At 37.4% G+C, this 24,616-nt stretch overlaps 1 protein-coding gene across 6 annotated transcripts in view; it reads right to left on the reverse strand.

The window, feature by feature from the left end:
* Window positions 1-24,616, reverse strand: part of smarca2 (SWI/SNF related BAF chromatin remodeling complex subunit ATPase 2) — a 133,943-nt gene that overhangs the window by 40,292 nt on the left and 69,035 nt on the right. For 4 of the 6 annotated variants that reach the window (XM_072590663.1, XM_072590636.1, XM_072590646.1 and 1 more), the window contains exons 16-27: window positions 22,518-22,681; window positions 19,602-19,668; window positions 18,919-19,029; window positions 18,051-18,293; window positions 16,518-16,631; window positions 15,802-15,909; window positions 10,024-10,110; window positions 8,540-8,586; window positions 7,550-7,716; window positions 6,352-6,515; window positions 4,173-4,400; window positions 1,418-1,456 (exon numbers count right to left, since the gene is read on the reverse strand). In XM_072590663.1, coding sequence (XP_072446764.1) covers window positions 1,418-1,456; window positions 4,173-4,400; window positions 6,352-6,515; window positions 7,550-7,716; window positions 8,540-8,586; window positions 10,024-10,110; window positions 15,802-15,909; window positions 16,518-16,631; window positions 18,051-18,293; window positions 18,919-19,029; window positions 19,602-19,668; window positions 22,518-22,681 — 1,539 coding nt within the window. The remainder of the gene's footprint in view (window positions 1-1,417; window positions 1,457-4,172; window positions 4,401-6,351; window positions 6,516-7,549; window positions 7,717-8,539; window positions 8,587-10,023; window positions 10,111-15,801; window positions 15,910-16,517; window positions 16,632-18,050; window positions 18,294-18,918; window positions 19,030-19,601; window positions 19,669-22,517; window positions 22,682-24,616) is intronic. The other 2 variants (XM_072590682.1, XM_072590672.1) reach the window with 1 other exon arrangement.

Genomic DNA, 24,616 nt, shown 5'->3' on the forward strand with positions numbered 1-24,616 from the left:
GCATGGAGGAGAAAAACACATAATTGTGCTCAGACAACTCTTGCCTCCACATTCAAATAGCGTGTTGACTGTGTCCAGATTCACATTGGAAAAGTGGCCACTTCAGGGCTTCTTGTGCAGATGGAACTATATGCAAGCAAGTCAGCATATTCAGAGAGAACAGGTGACAGCACTGGCGAATTTTACAACAAAAGCTTCTGATTATTATTTTAGATCAATGGCAGGAGAAAATAAAAAAAAAATGGAGGAAATGAAGCACATATCAAATCACACAAACATGCAAACACATAGTAATTAGGGCATCCTGTGGAATATAACAATTGCTATGTGTCAGAGGCTTTTAGACTTATTTGTCCATTTCATTAGTTACAGTGGCACCTCATTAGTGTGAGTGACCTACAGAAATATCTCAAGTATAGATATTCTGGACTATTAAGATTCTTTTAAATTTGTGCAGATCCTATTAGATTGAGCCAATTTCTTTGATCATAATTTGTAATCATTGCGAAAGCAAATTTTGTAAACTGTATCTGCCAAGTTTGGACTTAATTCTAGTTCTATATTGCAACAAAAAGGCAAATTGCATGAATCAAATGGTAACATGCTTGCATGTTTTTTTTGCTTTAGTTTAAACAATCTTGAAATTACATCAAGGACAGCCTAAATATTCCATGGAAATTTGGAAACCAGACACCACAAAATGTCAATGTAATTAAATTACTTTTATTTTAATTACACTGACCTTTTAATTTTCTTTCATTACAATTTAACTTTATCATCACTGCAGATTTTTCACATTGCATCTCTGCTTGTGACCTTTCACTTTAGCTCCATTTCTCACTATCCCAATTTCTACAATTCATTCTTCTTTCCTCACCATCGATCATTGGTTGGTAAAATATTATTTTGCGATTAGACATTATTCTGTCCCCCCCCCAAAAAAATTACTTTTTCCCTACAAACCCCTCAGCTTATAACTGCAGATATATGATTAATTGTTGACCAATTGCATTGCCAAATATCATTATATATGGTTCAAGCTTTTCAAAAAGCTTTGATATACAAATGTAACAAAAGACAAAACTAACAAGGATTGTATAGTAAACATATTATCTGGTTAACAGAACTATAGAATTAAGGTATTGTGTATTTTGTGCATAGCCATCCATTAAGAGTTCAGAGTTTTTCAGCATGTTTAGTTAGATCTTTGACTATTTATCAGTTTTGGTTATAAGACTGGATTGACAAAATGTAATCTTACTGAAAAACTCCAACTCTGCTATTATGCTATTAAAACTAAATCAGCTGATTAAGTACAAAACACAGCGTATAAATAAAACACTGTTTGTAGCATATACTCATTTAAAATTATTGAGCACAGCTATAGATCAAAAGCCGGCCAGTGATGTTATCCTACCCAGGTAGTACTGCAGGAAGGAGAAGCATTGGTGTCCCCCTGGTGGTGAAAGAATGCAATGTTACAAGATTGATTTCTCCAACAATACAGCAGAAGATGCTTCAGAACACTTGAGGACTGCACATGACAGTAAAATGAAATTTGTCAACTTATGGGGAAAACAGTTGGTTACGACTGTTCTGCTGAATTCAGACAACCTAATACTTTGGACAATGGGAATGGTCACTCCTAAAATATTATTTTATAGAAAATGAGCCATGTTAACTACCAGATTAATTTTGATTCTTTGCCCTTCAAGGAAAATTTTTAACCAAATTGCCACTCATTTCAATGAAAAATGTTCTGATATTTGCAAAGAGAATTATAGTCTCAGAGTAATTTCTGTGCATATTTGCAGCTGCAAAATAAAGAGTACACCGGTTCCCTTGGAAAGATACTCTAAATATAATGCTTTTAAAAACTTAAGTCAACATTAGATACTATCTGAAACAAAAAGAAATATTAATTTCACCTGCTACAAGCAGGAGATTTATCTTGTTGTAAGTATCTATAGATAATGTAAATTCATTGCATTATAGATGACTTACTCACAAAAGAAATCCTGAAAGAAATTGTCTTTCTGGAATACTAAGACCAAATGTTCAAAGAAATTTTTTATTACCAGAAAGAATCTTGAAACACTCTAATGCAGCACATTCCTAATGGTCTCCATCCCTTCACAATAACCTCAACAATACAACTGAAGGGGAAAATACATTTATGTGTCAGGGGATGATACACAAAAACAAAAGCACATTTTAAAAATTTTATTTAAACCATATCTACTTGTTTTCATTCTTCAGTATTGGCAGTACAATAAAGCTGACCATCTGTTGTTGGATTTGCAGCTGATGTGAGCGCAAATTCACTGAAGTGAAAACTTATTGTAGAAAACAAAATTGAAAATTATTACATAGGGAGGCAACACCAATGAAAGAGATGTAGAAATACAGAACTCAAACACTAACTGTTGTTGCTATGAAGAGTTACTGCAAGATTTGAAGAAACTGTTCCTCTGCCATTGTAAAGTACTTGAAATTAGCAACCAGAAACTAAAAGCTTCGACCACTATTTAAACACTGCACAGAAGTATTGATTACTAATCATAATATCAAACTTCACATTAACTAACTGGATGGAAATTAAATAATCTACATTTCTGCCAACAATTTAGTATATATCTCAGATCCATGATAAACGCACATTCTGTAAACTTGCAACATGTTTGGAAGTTTCTTAACAATATCTGTGGCTTTGACAGGCACTGAAAGACCATTATTCAATATTGATGGCAACAAAACAAATCATAGCTTTGATGGCTCAGTCACAGAACAAGTTGGTCTACTATATGCCATAATATAAAAAGTCTTGCAATCATATTGGTAGCCTGGGAATATTTACTTGACACATTCACTATTATTAAAAAAGGACAGAACTGCAAGAGTCAAATGGATATTAAAATGAGGTCTTTTGCATTTTTAACAATATATTACTTAGAAACACACAAAGTCTCATGCCTCACATTTGTTAGTGAATGTGAATACTCTTGGGCTTCATTCAACAAAACCTATCCTTCAGAGATTTTCAGATCTTTAACTCCCAGAGACCCTTCTCTCATATCATTGACTAGTGAGGATTCCTCTAGCTATCAGAGTGAGAATGGCTGAGTGTACTGCAGAGATTAATATTGTTATATCTAGATCAGTGGATGTGTGCACACAGATGAACAACGTCTGCTTTTTAAATTCTACTGCATATACTTTAAATAAGGATACACTTTTAGAATGAAGATCAGCTAATTTATGTAAACAAACATTCAGATATCAGCTTAGATACAATGTGCACCAGTAACAGAACACACTGTCAAAACACACATGCAAAAATACTAGCTTACATTTTTCAATATTTTAATTTTCCCCAAGATAATCAGATTCTTTTGATAGACAACTATAATCAAAATCAAAAGAAAAAAACCTCTCCTCACCAAGAATGAGGCACTTGTGCAAGTACAATTAACACAAATTGTGTTAACAGCATCCTACAAAAAGCAACTAATCCAAAGGCATGGATAGATCTTTAGATAAAGCATACTTAATTATATTATAAAAATGGGTTACCCATTCTCCCGTATGATTATCAAGTGCTTAGTTTACTTGATTTGCTGCGTTAAACCAAAATTAAAGCCAGCTTTACAACAGCAACACAATAAAATGCTTGTCATCACAGGGATTGTGTGCATTCTGTTATCAATGTTCTATTGCTCAGAATTGTCAGAAATCAGAGTAACAGAATGAAGGCTTCATAGAGCTAGAGGAACATACCATACTAATAAGGGTAAATCATGCAACATTTCAATAAATAAACCTAAATGTCAGAAGAGTGATTAGACAAGACTCTTCCAAACTTGGTTATAGCAGCAATTGGATATTTTAAATAATTCTGACAGTATTTCCTAGTTTGAGATACTGTCGCAGCTTTTCATATTTAGATATCAATAACGGCTTTAATTTAATGTTAACAATTTAAACATTCTTTGCATACATTATGGTATTTAGCATCTAATATTTCTCATTCCTTTTATATATATTAATTCTTATGCCCTTGAGTGACTTTTTGTGAAAACAGATTAAGCATTTCATGGTGCAAATCTCTGCAGATACAGAGGCCTTGCAACAAAAAAATCTCAGGTTTAATCATTGTAAAGCATAATACATACCTCATTCTGTTCCTCATGTTCCAGCAAAGCCTGCAGGAAAGCTCGACGCTCATGACTTGAAGATTTTTGATCAAACATACCAGCCTGGATAACTTTCTGGTCCACATTAAGCTTGTATTTGGCAGCAGCAAGAATTTTCTCCTCCACACTGTTGACTGTGCAGAGACGCAAGACACGGACTTCATTCTGCTGTCCAATACGGTGAGCCCTATCTTGGGCTTGCAAATCCTTGCAGGGAGAGAAGATGGAGAAGCAAATGGAGAAATGAAAAGAAAGAAGTTTCAGCAAATTTTGAATCCAACAGTATTAAATCAGAGAATCCAAAATTATCCTGCAGCTTCCTTATCATCGATAAGCTACTCTCAAGTGTTTAGGCATCTCTTCCTTTGGGGATAACCCACCACAAAATGAAAGAAGGTGACGATTTATGATTTTGATGCGGCTCAAAGAGGTGGCCAAGAGACAGAAGAAGCTGTGCTATGGAATAGAGAGGATCAGTGAAACAGACTGTCAAATCAGGCTTCCACAGGAATAACTAAGTAGCTTAGGATTCAACTGGTTCAAGAACACGCAACTGAAGAATGCAAACTACTGAAGAACTCAAACTTACGAAGTGTCATAGAAACAAAGAAAATAGGAGGAGTAGGCCAATTGGCCCTTCTACTCTGCTCTGCCATTCAATACGATCATTGCTGATCATCCAACTCCAGACTCTCGTTCCCCGCTTTCTCCACAGATCCTTTGATCTCTCTTAACTCTAAAAGAGAAATCTAACCGCTTCTTGAAAACATTCAATGTTTTGGTTTAAACCACTTTCTGTGGCAGAGAATACCACAAGCTCACCACTCTCTGGAAGAAATTTCTCCTCACCTCAGTACTAAATGGTCTACCTCATATCCTTAGACCATGACCCCTGATTCTGGATTCCTTGAAAAATAGAGAGTATCCTTTCTGCCTCTAACCAGTTGGGTCCAGTCAATATTTCGTAGGTTTCTATGAGATCTCCTGTCATTCTTCTAACCACAAGTGAATATAAACCAAATCACTCCAGATCCTCTTCACAGGTCAGTTATGCCATCACTGGTAAACCTTTGTTGCACTCTCTCCATAGCCAGAACATCCTTCCTGAGATAAGGAGACCAAAACTGCACAGAGTCTGTCATTAAATTATAGGATTCAGTTTGAAAACGCTGCAGTGTTCGTGTACACATTGCAGCAAAGAATGGGATCTCTCACCCAATGCTTTAATGCAGTAAAATAAAACGTTAAACAATGTAAATCCCAAGTGAGCATCCTGCTTACCAAAACCAATATCACCAGTGAGCCATAAAGGGAAGTCAAGATGGATAACCATTAGGTTGCTAAAGAGGTAGGTTTCAAGGAGTATTTTTAAAAATGAGAGAGGTCAAAAGATTAGATTAGATTACTTACAGTGTGGAAACAGGCCCTTCGGCCCAACAAGTCCACAGTGACCCTCCGTAGAGCAACCCACTCAGACCCATTCCCCTACATCTACCACTACGGGCAATTTACCACGGCCAATTCACCTAACCTGCACATTTTTGAACTGTGGGAGGAAATCGGAGCACCCGGGAGGAAACCCACGCAGACACGGGGAGAATGTGCAAACTCCACACAGAGAGTTGCCTGAGGCGGGAATTGAACCCAGTTCTCTGGCGCTGTGAGGCAGCAGTGCTAACCACTGTGCCACCGTGCTGCCCACTATGAGAGAGAAGCAACTGGTGGTGATTTAACCTGAGGGCCACCAGACCTCACACATGGGAAGAGTCCTTCACAGTCGCCTCAAACCAGTGATGAGCATTGAACGCACACTGTTGGCATCACACTGCCCTGTAAACCAACAACCCAGCCAACTGAGCTGAGAGGTTTAGAGGAGCATGATAAGGGCATGAGCAGCAGATGAAATTTAGCCTTAAGCAAATTTCCATAGTATTATGAATAATACAATTAACTCTCCTACAATTCATGTTATAGCTGGAAAGCATAAACATCAAAGTAGAAACATTAATCCCCATAGCATTAGACAATTTTTTTAAAAATTGGGCAAACACGATAGCATGAAGCATTAATAAACATAATTAACTTCAATTAACCTCAGTTTTGTAATATACGGGAAGTCAAAAGAACATGGTTCTCTTATTAAACTAAAGTGTCAAACCTGATGTGGATTCCAGTCACTGTCAAAGATGATAACAGTATCAGCAGCTTGAAGATTCAAGCCCAGGCCACCGGCTCGGGTGCTGAGCAAAAATATGAAGTACTTAGAGTTTTCTTCATTAAACATTTTCAACAAAGCACCACGATCCTCTGCCTTAGTTGTTCCTGTGTGTACAGGTTACAGATAGAGATTTAGCATGAAGACAAAACAACTCAGGAATTTACTGAACTAAAACAAAGACCTGAAGACGCTGGTGAGAGCAAGCATGCACCCGAGAGAGAGCATTAGACAAAGTGATGGTTGATACGATCCCCCTTATCAGCTTTTCTTCTTTCCTAGCTTACTATCAAATATCCCTTTGTCTCCAAAACTGTGTTTCCAACCTCATCGGGTGTTATTAGCATAACTCCTTTTCTTAGCTACTACCAACTCTGAAGAAAGGTCACTAGACTTGAAACTTAACTTGGCTGTATGCTCACAGATGCTGCAAAACCTGCTGTTTCTCTCTAGTCATTTCTGTTTTCGTTTCAGGAATTTATCATCACAAAAGAAAAGCCAATTCTTAGGAAATTCACAGCTGTAAAATTTCTGCCACATAATTTTAAAAACAATTTGCTTCGAGTTAATAAATGACAATAAACCCAAACTAAGATATTTACCACCATCACAATTTCATTTGTAGTTTTTGCATCATGTCTCTCTCACTTCAAAGTAAACCCTTTCTTTTGCTTAGCGAGTATAAATTGCTTCACTAGGAAAACAAACTCAATAAATGATAACAATCACATTCGCTGTCAAATTCATTTTTATACAAATTATACATCCACACCACTTCCACAAAAAAATTACTTCCTTTATTTTTCAAATTCAGCGCATTTTGTCTAGAGTAATTCCTTGTGGATTAAAAACTCCAAATAATCTGTACCAAAGAAAGATTTGTTCCACCTTTTGAACTGAAATTAATCAAATATCACAGTGCCTTAAATGTAAATGATAAGGCAATTCTTACTTTACTAAATTATAGTCTGGTTGTACAAAAATCTCTATTATAATGTTTTTAGCATGGGTCAAATTGTTAGCTTTGATGTCTGATCAGTCTAAGTCTATATAAATCATTTCAATGACTTTAATCATAATATCAAGGATCTAAGGGTGAAATTACGATTGTAGCCATGTTCCTGCATGACTTTTAACATACCATCAAGTCGCAAATACGGAAAACTTCGGAGTGCAAAATAGTCTTCCATAATGGTCATCAGCGATGTCATCTGGCAGAACAGTAGCACTCTGTGATTAGAAACTCGCAGCTTTGGCAAAATACGGTCCAATAATTCAAATTTTCCTGAAGCTCTATATAGGTCTGGACTAAATGAAAACAACAGAGACATCAGCATATTAAATTGCTGCATGCTTAGGCAACTGGTATTACTTTGAATAGTCAGTCATCTGTCTTACAGTTAACCTAAATAAACATCCTGTTAAGCAAACAGACAGGTATCGAAGTTGATTAATGGCACAAAGCAAGGAAATGAAATAAGTTCGATTGCTCCAGCAAACCTAAAGCCATTTCTCTCTTCAAACATTCTATGAACATGTTTCAAGAAAAGGATAGCAACTGTGTTATCTCAGATATTTTACTTACACTGTAAAAGACACGGCATGACCTGCACAGTTACAAATATTTGGAACTTGAAACCAGTCTTCCCTAATTATTACATGATGCAGCAACAGACAAAAGCACCACCCAAAAGACAGTTTAATTCCTGCATCTCAGAAAAGATCACAGGATTTGATCTCCATCCACACAATAAAATAGTAGAGTTAAAAAAATTTAAAAAAAGGCTATGTCTGTAAATCTTAACATGTTAAGATATTGTTTCCTTTTAAGCATTCTTTTATCTTTTCCCCACATCCCATAGGGAAAAAAATAAATCAATGGGAACACAGAGAAAGTGTGGAGCCTTTTTGTCTTTCTCCATTAAACGACATGATAGGCCTAATGTTAACAATATGGAGAGTGGAGAAAAGACATCCCCCACACAGTTTTATAGTAAACTAAAAAAGGTAGATTTGCACATATGGTATTAATGAAACAAAACAGCTTCATCTGTGATACACAAAAACATATGCTGGCTTGAATTAGCTCTCAAAATTTGGTGTTACATCATAGTTTTATTTTACCACTTACCCAGTAATGAGTCCACCATTATAACCCAAATGTTCAGCAAAGGATTCCTACAACAGCAAAGCAAAAATGGTCACTGCACTACGTTAATTATTAGGGACTGAGTCACATTTATTTTGGAGACAAATAATATTATTTGTCTTTGTAATATTAAAAAGAAGCACTTTGAAAGGAATGAAAAAAAATTGTGTGCAGTTTCATCTGCTCTAATAATTGTGACATTATTAGTTAGCACGGGCAAAGTAAATGACTGTGTCACTGGTCTGTTTGATCAAAACCTAACTAAAGTAGTTTCAAAAGCACTTCATTACAATATAACAATATTTAACATCTAAAATCATACATTAAAAAGTGCAGTGAGGGAGCTTTTTGTTAAAGGCAATTACAGCAAAGCCAAGTTAATGCTTTATTTACATAAATAAAGCAAGCACAGGTTTGATAAAATGCATTTTCTAACATATACAATTCCACAAGTGGATGGCCCTCGGTTTGATTTATGTGCAAAATTAGACAGCAATTGTCAGGACACTGTGGGGGAGGGGAAAATGCATCTTCACTTTCCCTGCACCTTCCACATTCTCTCTCATAATCCAACATGTACCTCCCTTATTAATCAAAGGATTACAAGGGAGCATATCAAAGCCAAGGTAACATGGATATTATAAATTCAAATGCACTGATTACTTAATCCATGACAAGAAGAGACATGTACAAAGTCTGTGAAACAAATTAAAAACAGCTGGTCCAAATATAATGCATGATATTTTCAAGCCCTGCTCACTATACAATGTAGATTTGTTTAGGACATTGGAAAAAGTCACTGATAGAGGATTTTGTTGGTCTTAATTTATTTGTATTTAAAATTATTATTTTGTATTAAGGTTATTTTCAGAACTGAGTATAGAGCAACTGAAAATGTGTAGCATTAATCAAAAATAATAATTTATCACAGTAAAGGTTTACAAAGATAAATTGTCATGAACAGTTCTGAGTAACTAAGGAGAAATTATTTCAATTGTAGAAAGATTACTGGCAAGAGGACAAATTGAAGGTGACTGACAGAAGACTCGGGCAACTTGAGAAAACTATATATTGTTGCGAGTTGTTGTAGTCTGCAATGGACACTCTGAGACGATGGTGGAAACAGGTTAAACAAGTACATTAAAAGAAGAGAATGAATAAATATTTGAAGGGAAAGAACACAAGATTACATGAAAGAGCAGGAGCCTGGACTAACTGAAAACTTCTACAAAAAAAAAGAAATGAGGCTGAATAACAAAGCAAAGAAGGATCCCATTGAATGATCTTATGCAACCTTTCAATCTATTAGTTATTGAAGCTTACGTTATATTTGTCATATCTGTAATTTATTCTGGATTCAAGCATAAAAATGTTTAAATGCAAATTACTGCAAGTTTCAATTATGCTTTATCAAAAATGAGTAACAGTGTGCAGATATTCTTGGTTAGATAGCATTGGGAACTTACCTCTATGTGCTGAAACATGAAGGGGTGATTGCATATTTTTCTCAGCTGCATTATGGTATTCATGAGAGTCTTAGCACCACCTTTACCCTGAAAGAAAACAATTTTTTGTAAAAGATAAACAGAACACAAGCAGAGAATCCTACAGTATGGGAGCAGGTCATTTGGCCCATTGAGTATTAACCACTAAGCCACCATACTGCCCAATAAATCTGGACTACTCCCAAGCAATTTTGAGTATACATGTGAGTATTTAGAGATCACAGTATTTAACTTAACAGGTGTAATTATCAACCTCAACCCTTTATTTGAAAAGAGGCTATTTAAATTTGGCGTTGCAGAAGTTAGCTATTTTCCTCTGGAGCAACCTTTAAATACTGCACTAGAGGTACATTGAGAGCACTACATCAAACACAAATATGAACCAATAGAAAATTTATCAGAGATACAAATAAAAAGTGCTGAAATTACTAAGTAGGTCTAGCAATAATTATACGAGAGCACAGTTAACATTTAGTTCAGAACGTTTTGGAACCTCACAGGCTTTGCAAGATATGCTGATTATTTCCACCATTTTCTGTTTTAATTAAGACTGTCAGCATTAACTGATGAAGGGCTTTTGCCCAAAACAGCGATTTTCCTACACCTTGGATGTTGCCAGATCTGCTGTGCTTTTCCAGCACCACAGTCTCGACTCTAATCTCCAGCATCTGCAGTCTTCACTTTCGCTTAGCATTAACTATATTCTGTTTTCAAACAAATATAGATTCATAGAGATGTACAGCATGGAAACAGACGCTTCGGTCCAACCTATCCATGCTGACCAGATATCGCAACACAATCTAGTCCCACCTGCCAGCACCCAGCCCATATCCCTCCAAACCATCCAAATGCCTCTTAAAATGTTGCAAATGTACCAGCCTCCACCACTTCCTCTGGCAGCTCATTCCATACACGTACCACCTGCTGTGTGAAAGAGTTGCCCCGTAGGTCTCTTACATATCTATTATGTGGGTAAGAGAGGGAAGATAAGGGGGAGACTCAAATTTGGAATGTCAATTAACCAGATTAATCGACTGTACATTTTAATTGTTTAGTCCTAATAGAGAAATGTCCTTAAATCTATGAGCTATGATCTAGAGTTCATTCATTCTCATGTCAACAGATGCAAAATTTGATTGTCCCTCAAAGGAGGAAAAGAATTTGCAACGCAGGGTTATCCTATGCATACTGCCTCCAGTGTAGACAACACACAGTATAGTCTCAACATTGGGCCAGAGGTCCAAGTCAGACTTCCACCTGTCACAGACATTTGTTGTAATATACCTGAACAAGTTGATAAAACAGAACTTAATAGATTTTTTAAAGTTGTTCAGTTTTAAGTTATTTTGCTTTAACATTGGCTAGTTAATCAGAACGATATTTTCATTTAGTGTTGCTGTGTTTAGTTCTAATGTTAAGTGCCAGGTTGGATGCAGAGTCATGTGATCCGATGGGCAACATTTTGGAATAATCTCTCTCAGTCTCAAGTTCTAGTTGATCTTGACCGTCCTTCATCCTGACCACCCCAGCCACTGCCAAGCCACCCACTCTCAGAATAGGCTAAGATATAATGAGTGGTGTGCCACAGGGATCAGTGCTGGCAAGTCAACTATCGCCTAAATGACTTGGAAGGTATAGATTCATCACGACACAAAGATAAAAAGAAAATGGTGAAGAGGACATAAGGAGACTATGAAAAGATGGATAGGTTTTGTGTTGCCAAGATGTGGAAAATGAATCTAATGTGGGAAAACAAGAAATTGTCCATTTTGGCAGGCAAAATAAAAAAGCACATTATCTAGATGGGAAGAGATTTGGGAGAGCTCAGAGTTACATAGGGCTTCAGGTATTCTGACGCATGAATCACAAAAAGTAAGTTTGCAACTGCAGCCATCAATTAGGAAAGATAAGACAATACTATATTTATCACAAGAGAAACTGAATACAAGAGTAGAAAAGTTAATGTTGCAGTTATATAGGGCACTGGTGAGACCACATTTGGAGTACCGTGTGCAGTGTTGGAACAACACAAGTGCATCGGAAGCACTTCAGAAAAGGTTTAATCAGATTAATACATGGGTACAAGTGGGTTGCCAGATGAGGAAAGATCGGTCAGGTTATACTTATGACTGCTGGAGATTAACAGAGTAAGAGGTGATGACTAAAACATGCAAAACTCCTGGGGAGTCTTGACAGGGACAGCATAGACAGGATGGTTCCTCTTATGAGACCATCTAGAACTCAGTGCCCCTGTTTAAAATTGGGTCACCCATTTAAAACAAGCTCAGACTAAATGTTTTTGCTCAGAGGGCTCATTAGTCTTTGGAACACTTGCTGAAAAGGTGGTGGAAGTAGTCTTTGAAGATTTTTAAGATAGAATTAGTTGGGTTTGCATTAGTGGGGTCAAAAGGTGATCAGGAGTAGATGGGTTTGCAGATTTGAGCTCACAACCAGATGAGTCGTGGCCTACTCCTGCTCCTTGTTCGTATGTTTTTATGTCCTTAACATAGATAGAAATATTTTATATTAAATTTTATGGTTGAAATTTTTTTATAAGAAAAGGTCCAGAATCTAATTTCTGCTTTTACACTGGTTTTAAATGGGAAAATCTGATGTGTTAAATTTTTCAATCGTGTTAAACAAGGAAGTAGAAGGCCCAAGCCATGGCAGTCAGCAATAGGGGTCAAGCCTCAAGAACCTGGATTCCACGTTCTAACAAGTTCCAGAATATCACCAAAAAAGGAGAGCTAGGTCAGTGAATGCACATTAAATGTTATATCCCACAAAGTGCACCATTGTTCTCTTACAATGCTTAAAACACACGTTCACTCAGCTGCCAAAAATCTCTATTAAGCAATGCTCAGGCACAAATAATAGCTTCACCCCACAAAGCATTGCTGCAAGCTATATTCTGTTCTCAGCTGACATGCACTTCTGTCACTTAACCATGACAGCAACATCATTCGTACACATCGCCCCACCCTCACTCAAATAGTTCCCTTCTCTGGCAGGGAAAGGAGCACACAAGGGAGCATGGCAGTGCAACAGGTGCTAACCTGCAGGGCACAGGCACATCAACATGTTTTCTTTTCTCAAGAGAGGAGACTGCGTCTGCCTCATTGGAGCACACTCTGGTAGAGACTGCGGTCTCTGAATCCATAGGAAATAGCAATAGCTTGTACATATCCTTGGTCTCACACACCATTTTTCATCATTCAGCACGGTCTGCTGATTTCGATATCACAGTTACTGTGAACAGGTTTCTCTTTACCTTCCTGCCTGCCCCCCCCCCCCACCCACCCCTCCCCACCCCTCACTGCACTTGTAAACTAATCCCTTGAGCTACCACCTGGCTAAGCCATGGTGAAACAGCAAGAGGAGGTGCAGGAGGAGCAAGATGATGTCGACAATGAAAAAGAAACATCTCTTGACTTTGTACAAATAGACACCAGTTCAAACACTGATTGTGCATCTAAATTACGGGATAGTTTAAAGGCAGAATCGACACATAACCAATCACAGTGGCTTGGCATAGTGCACAAGAACCTGCTTGCCAGACTGCAAGGTCGTATTTAGGTCCTACCCTAGAGTATATAATTGAGCTAATTGATGGGATAGGCTACAAAAGAAAGCTGATAACTTTGCACAATGAAATGGGAGAAAGTGAGGACGGCAGATGCTGGAGATCAGAGTCGAGAAGTGTGGTGCTGGAAAAGCACAGCAGGTCAGGCAGCATCTGAGGAGCAGGAGAATCAACGTTTCAAGCATAAGCTCTTCACCAGGAATGAGGGGATGGCCCAATGGGACTGAGATATAAATGGGAGGGGGTGTGGGGAGGAGTTAGCTGAGGATGGGATAGGTAGGTGAAGTTGGGGATTAAGGTGATAGGTCAGAGAGGAGAGTGGAGCGGATAGATGGGAAGGAAGATGGACAGGTAGGATAGGTCAAGAGGGTGGTGTCCAGTTGGAAGGTTGGATCTGGCATAAGGTGGGGGGGGGGGGGGGGGAAATGAGGAAACCATTGAAATCCACATTGATCATGTGTGATTGGAGGGTCCCAAGGTGGAAGATGAGGCGTATTCCTCCAGGTCTCAGGTGTTAAGGGTTTGGTGGAGGAGTGCACCAGCTTTTCATATGGCTTTGTGCAGTTTCTAGCCCACCCACTCCAGCATGGCAGTGGTAGCTCAACATTGGTTTATTGGTAACTGCAGAATGTTCAGCAGCATTTACAATTCCTCAGATACTGAAGCAGTCTGTGCTCACAGCAGCAAGATCTAGGTAACAGGCTTAGGCTTACAAGTGACAAGAAAAGTTTGCATCAGCAAGTGCCAGATAATGGTCAACTCCCACAACAGAACATCTAACTAACTCTCCTTGACATTCCAATGGCACTGCCATCTCTGCATTCCTATCACTGACATCCTATAGAAGGGTCACCATTGACTATAAACTTAACTCGATGAGCCACATAAATCATACAGCTAAAGGGCAGAGGTAAATACTTTTCTAGGTCCCCAAAATCTATTTACCATCAAGAAGGCACAAGGCAGGAGTGCAATGGAATCTCCATTTGCCTTGAAGGAGTTTGAACAAAACTCAAAACACGAAACACCAGCCAGGACAAAAACAGCTCCACTCACCTCTCCACAATGACGCACCATTACTGCAATGTGCATCACCTACAAGAGGTGCTACAGGAATTTGTCAAGATTTCTTCGACAGCACATTCCAAATCTCTGACTGAAACTACCTGCAAGATTATTGGCAGTAGATGCTGGCAATGCCACTGCTAAATTTCCTTTTAAGTCATACACTATCCTCATTTGGAAACCTGTAGTGTCATTCCAAACCATCAGTGAAATTCTGAAATACCACTTAACACACTGAGCACATACCTTTGCTACACAGACTGCTGTGATTCATCCAGGCTTTTTGTAAAACTTGGAGACTCAGATATGCATTTCACTCAAGTCCCAATTTCTGCATAATTGAGGTCACACTCAAAACTCCATTGTCCATGTCCTAACTCACAGCCAATCTTGTTCAACCATCAGCCCTGTAACTGATGCACTACATTAGTTCTTGGTTAAGACTGGATTTTAAATCTTTCAACCTTATTTTCAAAGCCTTTGTGTTCTTGCCCATCCCAAACTCTGCCCAGCAGCCCTGCAACCCCTTAAGACAGCTGTACCCAAAATGCCACCTTTTCAATTCCTTCCCCAAGCATCCTAAGTTTTAAATACTCTGTCTTTTGTGGCCATTCTTTCTCTTGCCCAGGTGCTAAGCTCAAGAATTCCCTTGCTTATTCTCTTCAATCTTTCTTAAAACTAACCTCTTCAGCAAGGTCAGCTGCAGTAATAGCTTCTTAAATGGCTTGATGTCAAATTTTGTCTGATAAATATTCCAATGAATTACTTTGGGATGTTTTACCAAAAAAAAAACCACAAGTTGACGATTTATAGTGCACTACCGGAAACTTGCAGAGAGATGGAATCAGAATCAATACAGACTTTCAAAAGCAAATGGAATATATGTTTGGAATAAAACTTTTACAGGACATTGGGGAAAGAGCAAAACAGTGGCATTAATTGGATAGTTATTTCAAAGAGGCACAATCGATATGAATATCTCAAAGTTTTTTTGTATTACATGTAGTCTTCAATAACTCTGTCTGCAAGCTTCATTTGTGATATTCAAAATGATCCACATGTTTTTCCCAAATCACTTTTTAAGACCGTACCTTTTTGTCTTTCTCAGAACCATCTGTAAGAAGAATTCCCTTAGCTTGCATGTGGCGGTATAAAATCTTCTGCAGAGAAGACATGTCACATTTGATGACGTACTCAACCTGAAAGTAAAATTCAATTTGTGATTATATAAAAAAAATACAAAACAAGAAGGATCCATAACAGATAGAAAACATTTGCGTTTGACGTGTTTGAGTATTACTGAAGAAAGCTTGATTCAAGCTTTTCAGCTTGTACTGGTCAGGATCATTTTCAAGAAATACCGAATTAAAGGGAAAATACACATTTATTCCAAATGAGCAGCAAGTGGTCTCCGACTGATAAATACTGTCCTGTTCTGAATAGGATAACATTCCAAATTCCTTAAAGTACAAGTCCATTTCGTATAGTTTTGGCAGTGCAAAGTGTTTTTAGATGCATGTGACAAGAAGTCTGTGCAGTGGCAGGAGACATTAGAAGCAATGGAGCTAGAGGGTGATCTCTAGATTATATCGAGCAATGAAACCACAACCTTTGATTCTTTAACTCTAATCAACTTGCCTCTCCTTCAACCTCTGGGAGATGACTTAGCCAAGAAACAGACCAGCGAACTTCTAGAAATCTCATTATTAAAGCAACGTTTTTAGATTTAATTCAGACACACAACAAAAGTTTACTTCTACCTGACCAATTCTAGGTTTCTCAAAATCTTTACAGAAAATGTGATAACCTTTTCTGGTAACTGGGATTCCACTTCTTTTTTCAGCCTTCTCAGAAGGAAAGGACGCAGCACTTTATGAAGACGACGAATTATCAATATTGTTTCCTCTTCATTCAAATCAACCTGCAAGACAAATAATCCAGAAGACATTCTGGTTTACTTATCCTCCTCAAAGACTGTATTTGATTTGGATTTCCTACAAAGTTTTACAAAGCACACCCTAGCCTCTTCCACTTGAAGGAAAAATGCATTAACAAGGATTTACACATTACCTAGATCAATGGACATCTTGAAATTGTTATTCTGTTATATTAAAAGGGTGGAGAGAGGACAGAAAGTACAGTCTAACTTTATAAAATGTATTCTTACTTCTGGGAGGTCAGATAGCTCAGCTGGCTGGATGGCAGGTTTGTAATCCAGAGTGACAAATTCCCACACTGACTGAGATTACTATGAAGATCCCACCCTCTCAATCTCACCCACATGCATGAGACTTAATGAGCTGCAGGTTAAGCCACCACCTGTAATCACTTCTATTGAGAGTGCAGACCTATGGTCTTCAGGGATTAAGACAACTTTTTGTTAAAACTTTAGTTTGCAGACGTAAGATTAAAGTTCTTAATAAAGAACTCTTAAAAAATTACGTGCACAAAAGTTACAAAGGATTTATCAAGTACTAAATCTTTTATTTGTTTGGATAAATGCACTATAGTTCACATTAAGAACATAAACCAGAAGGTACCCAGTTTGATCCCTGGGTTTTGCTCATTTAAATACCCATTGAATTACTACAATTAGCTATCGCACCCTGGCCTTAGGTGCAGGAAAGGCAAGTATATAACTAAAACAAAACCTATTTCCAATGCCTATTTGCATAGTGGATATTGGATGAAAACAGGATCATGTTTAACTTTGATGCAACTCCTGGGAAAACAATGTCAACTTTGCGAGAGTTTATGGCTACTTGAGGGCAGCAGTAGCAGAAGCCTGACAAATCTGTAAAATTCTATTTAACACAAAGATTCAGCACTTGAGATGGCTTGGAAAGAAAAAAAGGCTTATCAAATAGACTGATTAAATTTTTGATTCTCTACCTCAAAGACCTCTCTAACTGAGATCATTGAGATTCAGTGTTTCCCCATTACTTCCACTGCCTGAGATTTTATTAAAATTCTTCATTTTTGCATCTGAAACGATAATAGCCACATCCTTTTACAACAAATTTATTAAACTGAAAACAGTGCAAGTATTATTTGAATAAGCTCATTGGGTCAATCTTTGCTATACCTCCAACCCCATTTCCCACTTTTAACTCCAGAAATTATACAATGCAATTGATTTCAAAGCAGCAAAATATTTTCACTTCTGAAATCTTCAATATTCCAATGGAAGAAAAGAAATATGCATTTTTCAGAATTGATATGGTTGGATTACATGCATGCTCTACATTGTGCTGAATCTTTTTGGATGTTTATATTTCTTAAAATATAAAGTTTAAGAGGTTTAAATACAACTGCAAAGCTCAAGTGACATGATCGTTACCCTTTCTCCAGTCATTGCAAATGGAGCATTAAACCACTGTTCAAAGGTGCTGCAGCTTTTGAAGATAGTCGGCAAAAGGAAGTTCAGAAGGGCCCACAATTCAGGGAGTTTGTTCTGCAATGGAGTTCCTGTTAAAAGGACCCGGCGAGGTGCGACATAGTGAGTGTTCAACACCTGCGTCAGTTTACAATGATGATTCTTCATACGATGACCCTCGTCTACAATCATGTATTTCCATCGAAGCTGCAACACAGAAGAAATATCTGGTGAATCAGAACGTGTCACAATTGTATGAAATGTTACTGAGAATGCCTAAAATGCAACAAATTCATAAATTGCAGAAGGAAAATGTTAATCTGGCTATTTTGCCTCTGACAGAAATGACTGAATGAATAAAATTATGAATTTTGTAAACAACCTTTATCCTTCATTCCTTTCCTCAAGACTCCTAGTTAATGAGACAGATAATTCTGAGACTGATTAAAACAGATGCTGAAGATCTGAAACATAAACAAACTGGAGAAACTCAGCAGGTGTGGCAGCATCATTGGAGAGAAAGTAGAATTAAATTGAGCCCAGTTCTGAACAAGCATCAGGCAACTCCAAATGTTAACTCTGCTTTCTCCCCACAGAAGCTGCCAGACCTGATAACCTTATGAAAAAATTTCTGACTTGGTTTCTAGAGCTGATGCTTGGAATCTTATCATCTACCAAAGAAAATTAACCTCAACAGTAAAAAAAAGTGTTAAGGCTAATTTCCAAGTGTTATTGCCATTATCATAGTGGCCCATAGATTGTTCAGGATATCCAGCCATTCATTACTGTTAGATAAAGTCTGTCAAATACGTTAAAAAAAAATTGATCTCACCTTAGCAAGCACATGTTTGTCCTTGATAATATATTCATAAGTGGTTAAAAGAACGTTGAATTTTCCACTGCGCAGTTGTGGAATAAATGACCGGCGGAGAGCTGGTGTACCCTTAGACAGGATGAGAATTAGGTTACACTAACTCAGTTATTATTTACTAGTTTTTCTACTATAAGCTGTTGTTAAATTTAGAGATAATCTGCACAATTCATACAAAGCGAAATATATTTACAGTTGCAGTAATATGAAGTTATCTTGCACCAGCTTCTTTCTTTAGAAAATAACACTGATTGTTTCCAAAAGCTTTAGACAACTTTTCAGTTAAACCATTCCATTATGGTTATTCATGGCCGTTCAGTCCATATTTATCACCAGTGTCATATTCATGCTTCACCTGCTCACTGCAGAATGTAAAAGCACTGATATATAATTAGTTTTAAAATATGCCAGTGTCCAAATGAGTATATTGTTCAAAGAAATGAGAAATCCAGTTGGGGCCTTACATAAAATTAAATAAAGAAACAATATCCAGAAACAGGTTTTCCTACTCACTGGAAAATGTAAAGGAGCACACTCCAGCTTTAACAACTTGGAAGCAAATTAATAGCAAAAAGCAATATACAGAACTGAAAGCAGGAAAATCACAGTACACCTTCTATAACAAAGACAAGAAACAAACAAACCTTGTAGGAAATCTTCACAACAGATGGGGCCCATTTATCAAACTCATACACCCAGTTAGATAAAGTTCTAAAAGGGAAGGAGATGTTCAACTTATTACTTCACTCAAAAAAGTTATTCAAATTTTTAATATTACAAAATGTTCAACAAACACAAGCTTCAAATAACATCTCAGTAGCAAAATCATATTATCATTGTTGTAAAGTTCATGTACCACACCATCTGATTAGGCACATCAGCAAATTGTCAACCAGATACAAAAACAAAAATTGCTGGAGAAAATCAGCAGGTCTGGCAGCATTTGTGGACAGAAACCAGATTCACAATAAGTCCAGTGACCCTTCTTCAGAACTTTTGTGTTTCAGATCTCCAGGCATTCAGAGTTCTTTGTTTTATTTTAGTGACTAATTACAGCAAATCAGATTTGATGTACAAGAGCAAACTTTGAAAGTTGGAAAATACTAAATTTTTTTTTACAAAATATCTGAGTTTTAAAAAAATGTTAAGGGCAAACAAGGTTCACTTGTGGAAAAAAAATGTGCTTAACAACACATGACAGCTGCAAGTCACAAAAGCAACCTGCTATATATTATTGTTAACAACAGTATTACAAAATCTAAAGTTTGTAAAGCTATACATCAATTTGTCATGTGTGGTATGCAAGGCATAATGCTTATCTTAACAACTGCACAACTTTATGTCACGAAAGTGAGTTATGCCTTCCTAGAGTTAAGTTACAGAAATTCTTACTATAAAATATATCTATGATAAAGCTTGTATAAAGTTCCTCTGCTTTGTTTGGGCGATGTTTTGTGCAAGAATCGGAAACAGCACCCTCAATTGTCCCGAATTATGAAGTTTCACCAAACTAAGGAAATCATTTTAATAATTCCTTAAGTTATACAGCCCCATGAATGAACCGAAAAAGTTATTCAGAGTTAACCTGAAACTAATTTGTAGTATTTGCGGGTACGGAGAAGATTTGTAGTTCAGGTTGAGGTTCTGGCTGTAAGTTTTCTGGCTGTAAGTTTACTTGCTGAGCTGGAAGGTTAGTTTTCAGACATTTCGTCACCGTACTACATATAAGTGAGCCTCCGGTGAAGCACTGGTGCTATGGCTCGCTTTCTATTTGTGTGTTTTGTGTTTCCTTGGGTTGGTGATGTCATTTCCCATGTTGATGGTGTCATTTCCTGTTCTTTTTCTCAGAGGCTCTTTTTCTCAAACATGCAGGTAAAACACACCCAGAAACCCTAGCCTCTCTCCCCTTACAGACAGATGAGGAAGGACACCACTTTGGCTGGGACAAGCCAAACAAACAGAGACATGCACAAGAATTCCTAGAAACGTAGTATTCCAACCAGAATGCTATAAACCAGCACATCAATTTGGATCCCATCTATCACCCTCTGAGAAAAAGAACAGGAAATGACATCACCAACCCAAGGAAACATAAATAGAAAACATGCCATAACACCAGTGCTTCACTGGAGTCTCACTGATGACGTTACCCAGTATGGTGATGAATCGTCTGAAAATGAACCTTCCAGCTCAGCAAGCAAACTTATATCCAGCATTTGTTATATTTCTATGAAAATAGTTCTGAAAGGATTATACAAAGTCTTTAGCAACAGTCATTTTACATCAATACGAGAAGTTAATATTAAGCATGAAATATTTTTATTTAACTTTACGTGGTAATCATCTATTTTCTTTATAACATCATGTATATAGTCAGAACCTCTTCTTCCACCAAGTGTAAGCTAAAGTGATACAATCAGCTTCTGGTTAAAATGTGACCGCACTGATATCCAATAGCCGTCTGGGTGATGGCTGCGTGTCACGTGGAGCTGGCTCTACTTTTTCATGTCTGAAATGGTCATTTGGCACTTCTGTGGCAAAAAGGTTAGCTGCCTTTTAGAAGTTCAAGTCTGAAAATTATAATTGGATGAACTATGGTGTACGTTCTTAATTATCAGCACAATTATGAATATAGTTGAAGGCTGCAGCATCATGAGCAAACACTCTCCCCGATCAGAGAGAAGATCTAGCATCCATGTTGAGATCAAAGTTATGAAGAGAGATTCTGACAGGACCCAAAGTGAGCATCAAAACAAAAAGCTTACAGGTGAGTAGGTGCTGCATTGCAGCTGTACTGAAAACTTTATTAATGACTGGAAAGTGGCAGAAGGGGCAGTAATTGGACAGATTAGATTCATCCTAGATTTTGTGGTTAGGGAGAATGTTTTATATTTTTGGGTGGATGCCAATGTTTTGGTTGAGATGCAACAGGCTGACTACGGGAGCAAATAATTCTGGAACTCAGATCTCCATAGTAGTTGGTTCAATCTGTCAATTCAGCCCAAAGTCAGAGACAAGTAATTACTTTCTAGTATTTAATTAGAAATGTAGGTAAACATAGTCACAACAGGACTGCAATTGCACAAACAGTAAAACAAAGATGTAACATGTAAAAACTGCAGATGCTGGAAATTGCTAGAGAAACTCAGCAAGTGTGACAGCATCTTTGGATAGAAACAGCGTTAACACTAAGTCCAGTGAAAATAACTATTGTGCATTTTTCCTCTGCAACACTGGGGATTACACTCCATAGCCCCTTTCACTGTACACAAAATTTTATGAATTATAATAAAAAATTGTAAGTTTAAGTTTTATAGCCAGCAACTTCAAGCAAAGAGATGATAACCATTGCCCTTGACCAAATTAGGTCATAGTTAGAAAATAACGTACAGTTTTGTTGTTGTAGTGAAGTGACCACAAGGCAGAGGGCAAGTGGCTTAAAGTAGGTCATTCCCCACAGTAATCAAGTACAACTCCTGACCAACTAATCAAAAATATAAAATCAGTTCACACTTAGACCAAAATAAACACCCACAGCACAATACTTTTATCAGACTTACGAGAGGGGTACAATAATGAGATAAGGTCCATTTAGTCTCTTGTGTTCCATCAGATAGGTGATGAGTGCAATAGTCTGGATTGTCTTTCCAAGTCCCATCTCATCAGCCAGAATTCCATTCAGATTGTTATTGTAAAGAGAAACCAACCACTCAAGCCCTTGAAGCTAAAATTTGTGATAAAAAAAACTTACTTATGGTACAAAATTTTATAAGTTAACATTTCAACTTTAACCTTATACATTATACTTACATGGTAGTTTAAAACGGACTCATCGCGAACTTTACAAGGGTTATACCCAAGCTCATACATACAGATTTAGAATTGCAAAGCTGTTTGTAAACCTTAACCAATGAAATTCACAGAATGCAGTTTGTTTCCTGGACATTGAGAATTTGTTTTAAACTAATCTAAAAACGTAGATGAAGTAGGACAAAATTTCCTCGGCCCATCTCGTCGATGACAAAATAATTAATTTTTTCAAGTTTTCCTTTGTCAAGACTCCTGGAAGTAGCAGTACACAGCCTCTCTCCACCAAGATCTGGATGACATTTAAAGGCCGCAGGCCTTTGTTAACATCATAAAGCCAATCCGATACAAGCTAGATTAATATGGAATAATAATAATAACTGTAATTTCACCTCCGCTTAACTGAGATTCTATAGTTTAGATTGGGAAAACCTTGTTAAAATATGCTTTAACATAGATGGATTCTTGATCAGTAGAAGAAATCAAGGGGAAAGGACGGAAAGTAGACATGAAGAGTGCTGTTGGATCAGCCATTATTCTGGTGAATGGCAGAGCTGACTTGAGGAGCTGAATGGCCTACTCCTGTCCCTATTTCTTATGGTCAAAATAGAGGGATTCAACATCCTTACAAATTACACTATAAATGTTTGCAATATATTCTATAATTTAGATCTTAAAAACAACCTATCTACGTGGTCACTTCAAGTTAATTACCTCTAAGACACAAAACAATACTTTAGTGTTATATATATTTATTGGAAGTAATAAGATAGTATACACAACTCTGAAATAAATAATATTATACTGCTGAGTACTGTTCCTCAATATTCACCTCCTTGTTAATACTGACATCTGTTGTATCATAATGTCACCACACACAGGGATGGCACGGTGACTCAGTGGTTAGCACTGCTTCCTCACAGCACCAGGGACCTGGGTTCGATTCCATCCTCAGGCAACTTTGTGTTGAGTTTGCACATTCTCCCAGTGTCTGTGTGGGTTTCCTCCGGGTTCCTCCCTCAGTCCAAAGACATGCAGGTTAGATGAATTGGCCATGCTTGGTTGCCCACAGTATTCAGGGATATGTAGGTTAGGTGCATTATTCGGGATAAATGTAGACAAATAGGGTAGGGGAAGGGGTCTCGGTGGATTACTCTTCAGAGGGTCAGTGTGAACGTGTTGGGCTAAATGGCCTGTTTCCACACACTAGGGATTCTATAAAAAATGTAACCCCTGTACACTAGCCATTTCTATCCTTTTTGAATAGTCATTGTTGACACAATGGCCTAAACAGTAAAGACTGAGACTATTCCAGCTTGCAAGAGGCATTTATCCACTTGCTTAAACATTTAATTTTAAGTGAGGAACAGAATATTACTGCTGAGTTTCATCCTTCAAAGTAATGCATATTTAATTTGTGCAGAGGTGGAAAAAAAAACACTAAATCAAAAACTATTACCATAATGACTTGCTGAAACTATTCAAACATAATGGCTCAGAAATTCCAATGGGGGAAATAGCTGTTACAGCAGTGTGGACTGGAATTCAGCATCAGGATTACGTGGAAATCCAGATGCAGTTGTTTTCATGGAATTGCTTAGCAAATGGAAATTTCCTTCCGACAATCTAGCATGTGGAACCCTTCAAAAAAATGTACAACTCGGAGTTACATTCACAGATTTCAGATTATTCTGATTTAAGATTAATTGATAACTCAGGAAAGATTAGAGAATTGAAAATCTGCTTTTACACCTGGGTAACTATTAAACTAGATCCCTAACTGACCCCTGTCCTCCATTATTCCTCATCTCAACACACCAACCCTGACCATCAGACTTGACACGTGACTCTG

This window comes from Chiloscyllium punctatum, chromosome 2 (assembly GCF_047496795.1).
Source record: "Chiloscyllium punctatum isolate Juve2018m chromosome 2, sChiPun1.3, whole genome shotgun sequence".
Lineage (NCBI taxonomy): Eukaryota > Metazoa > Chordata > Chondrichthyes > Orectolobiformes > Hemiscylliidae > Chiloscyllium > Chiloscyllium punctatum.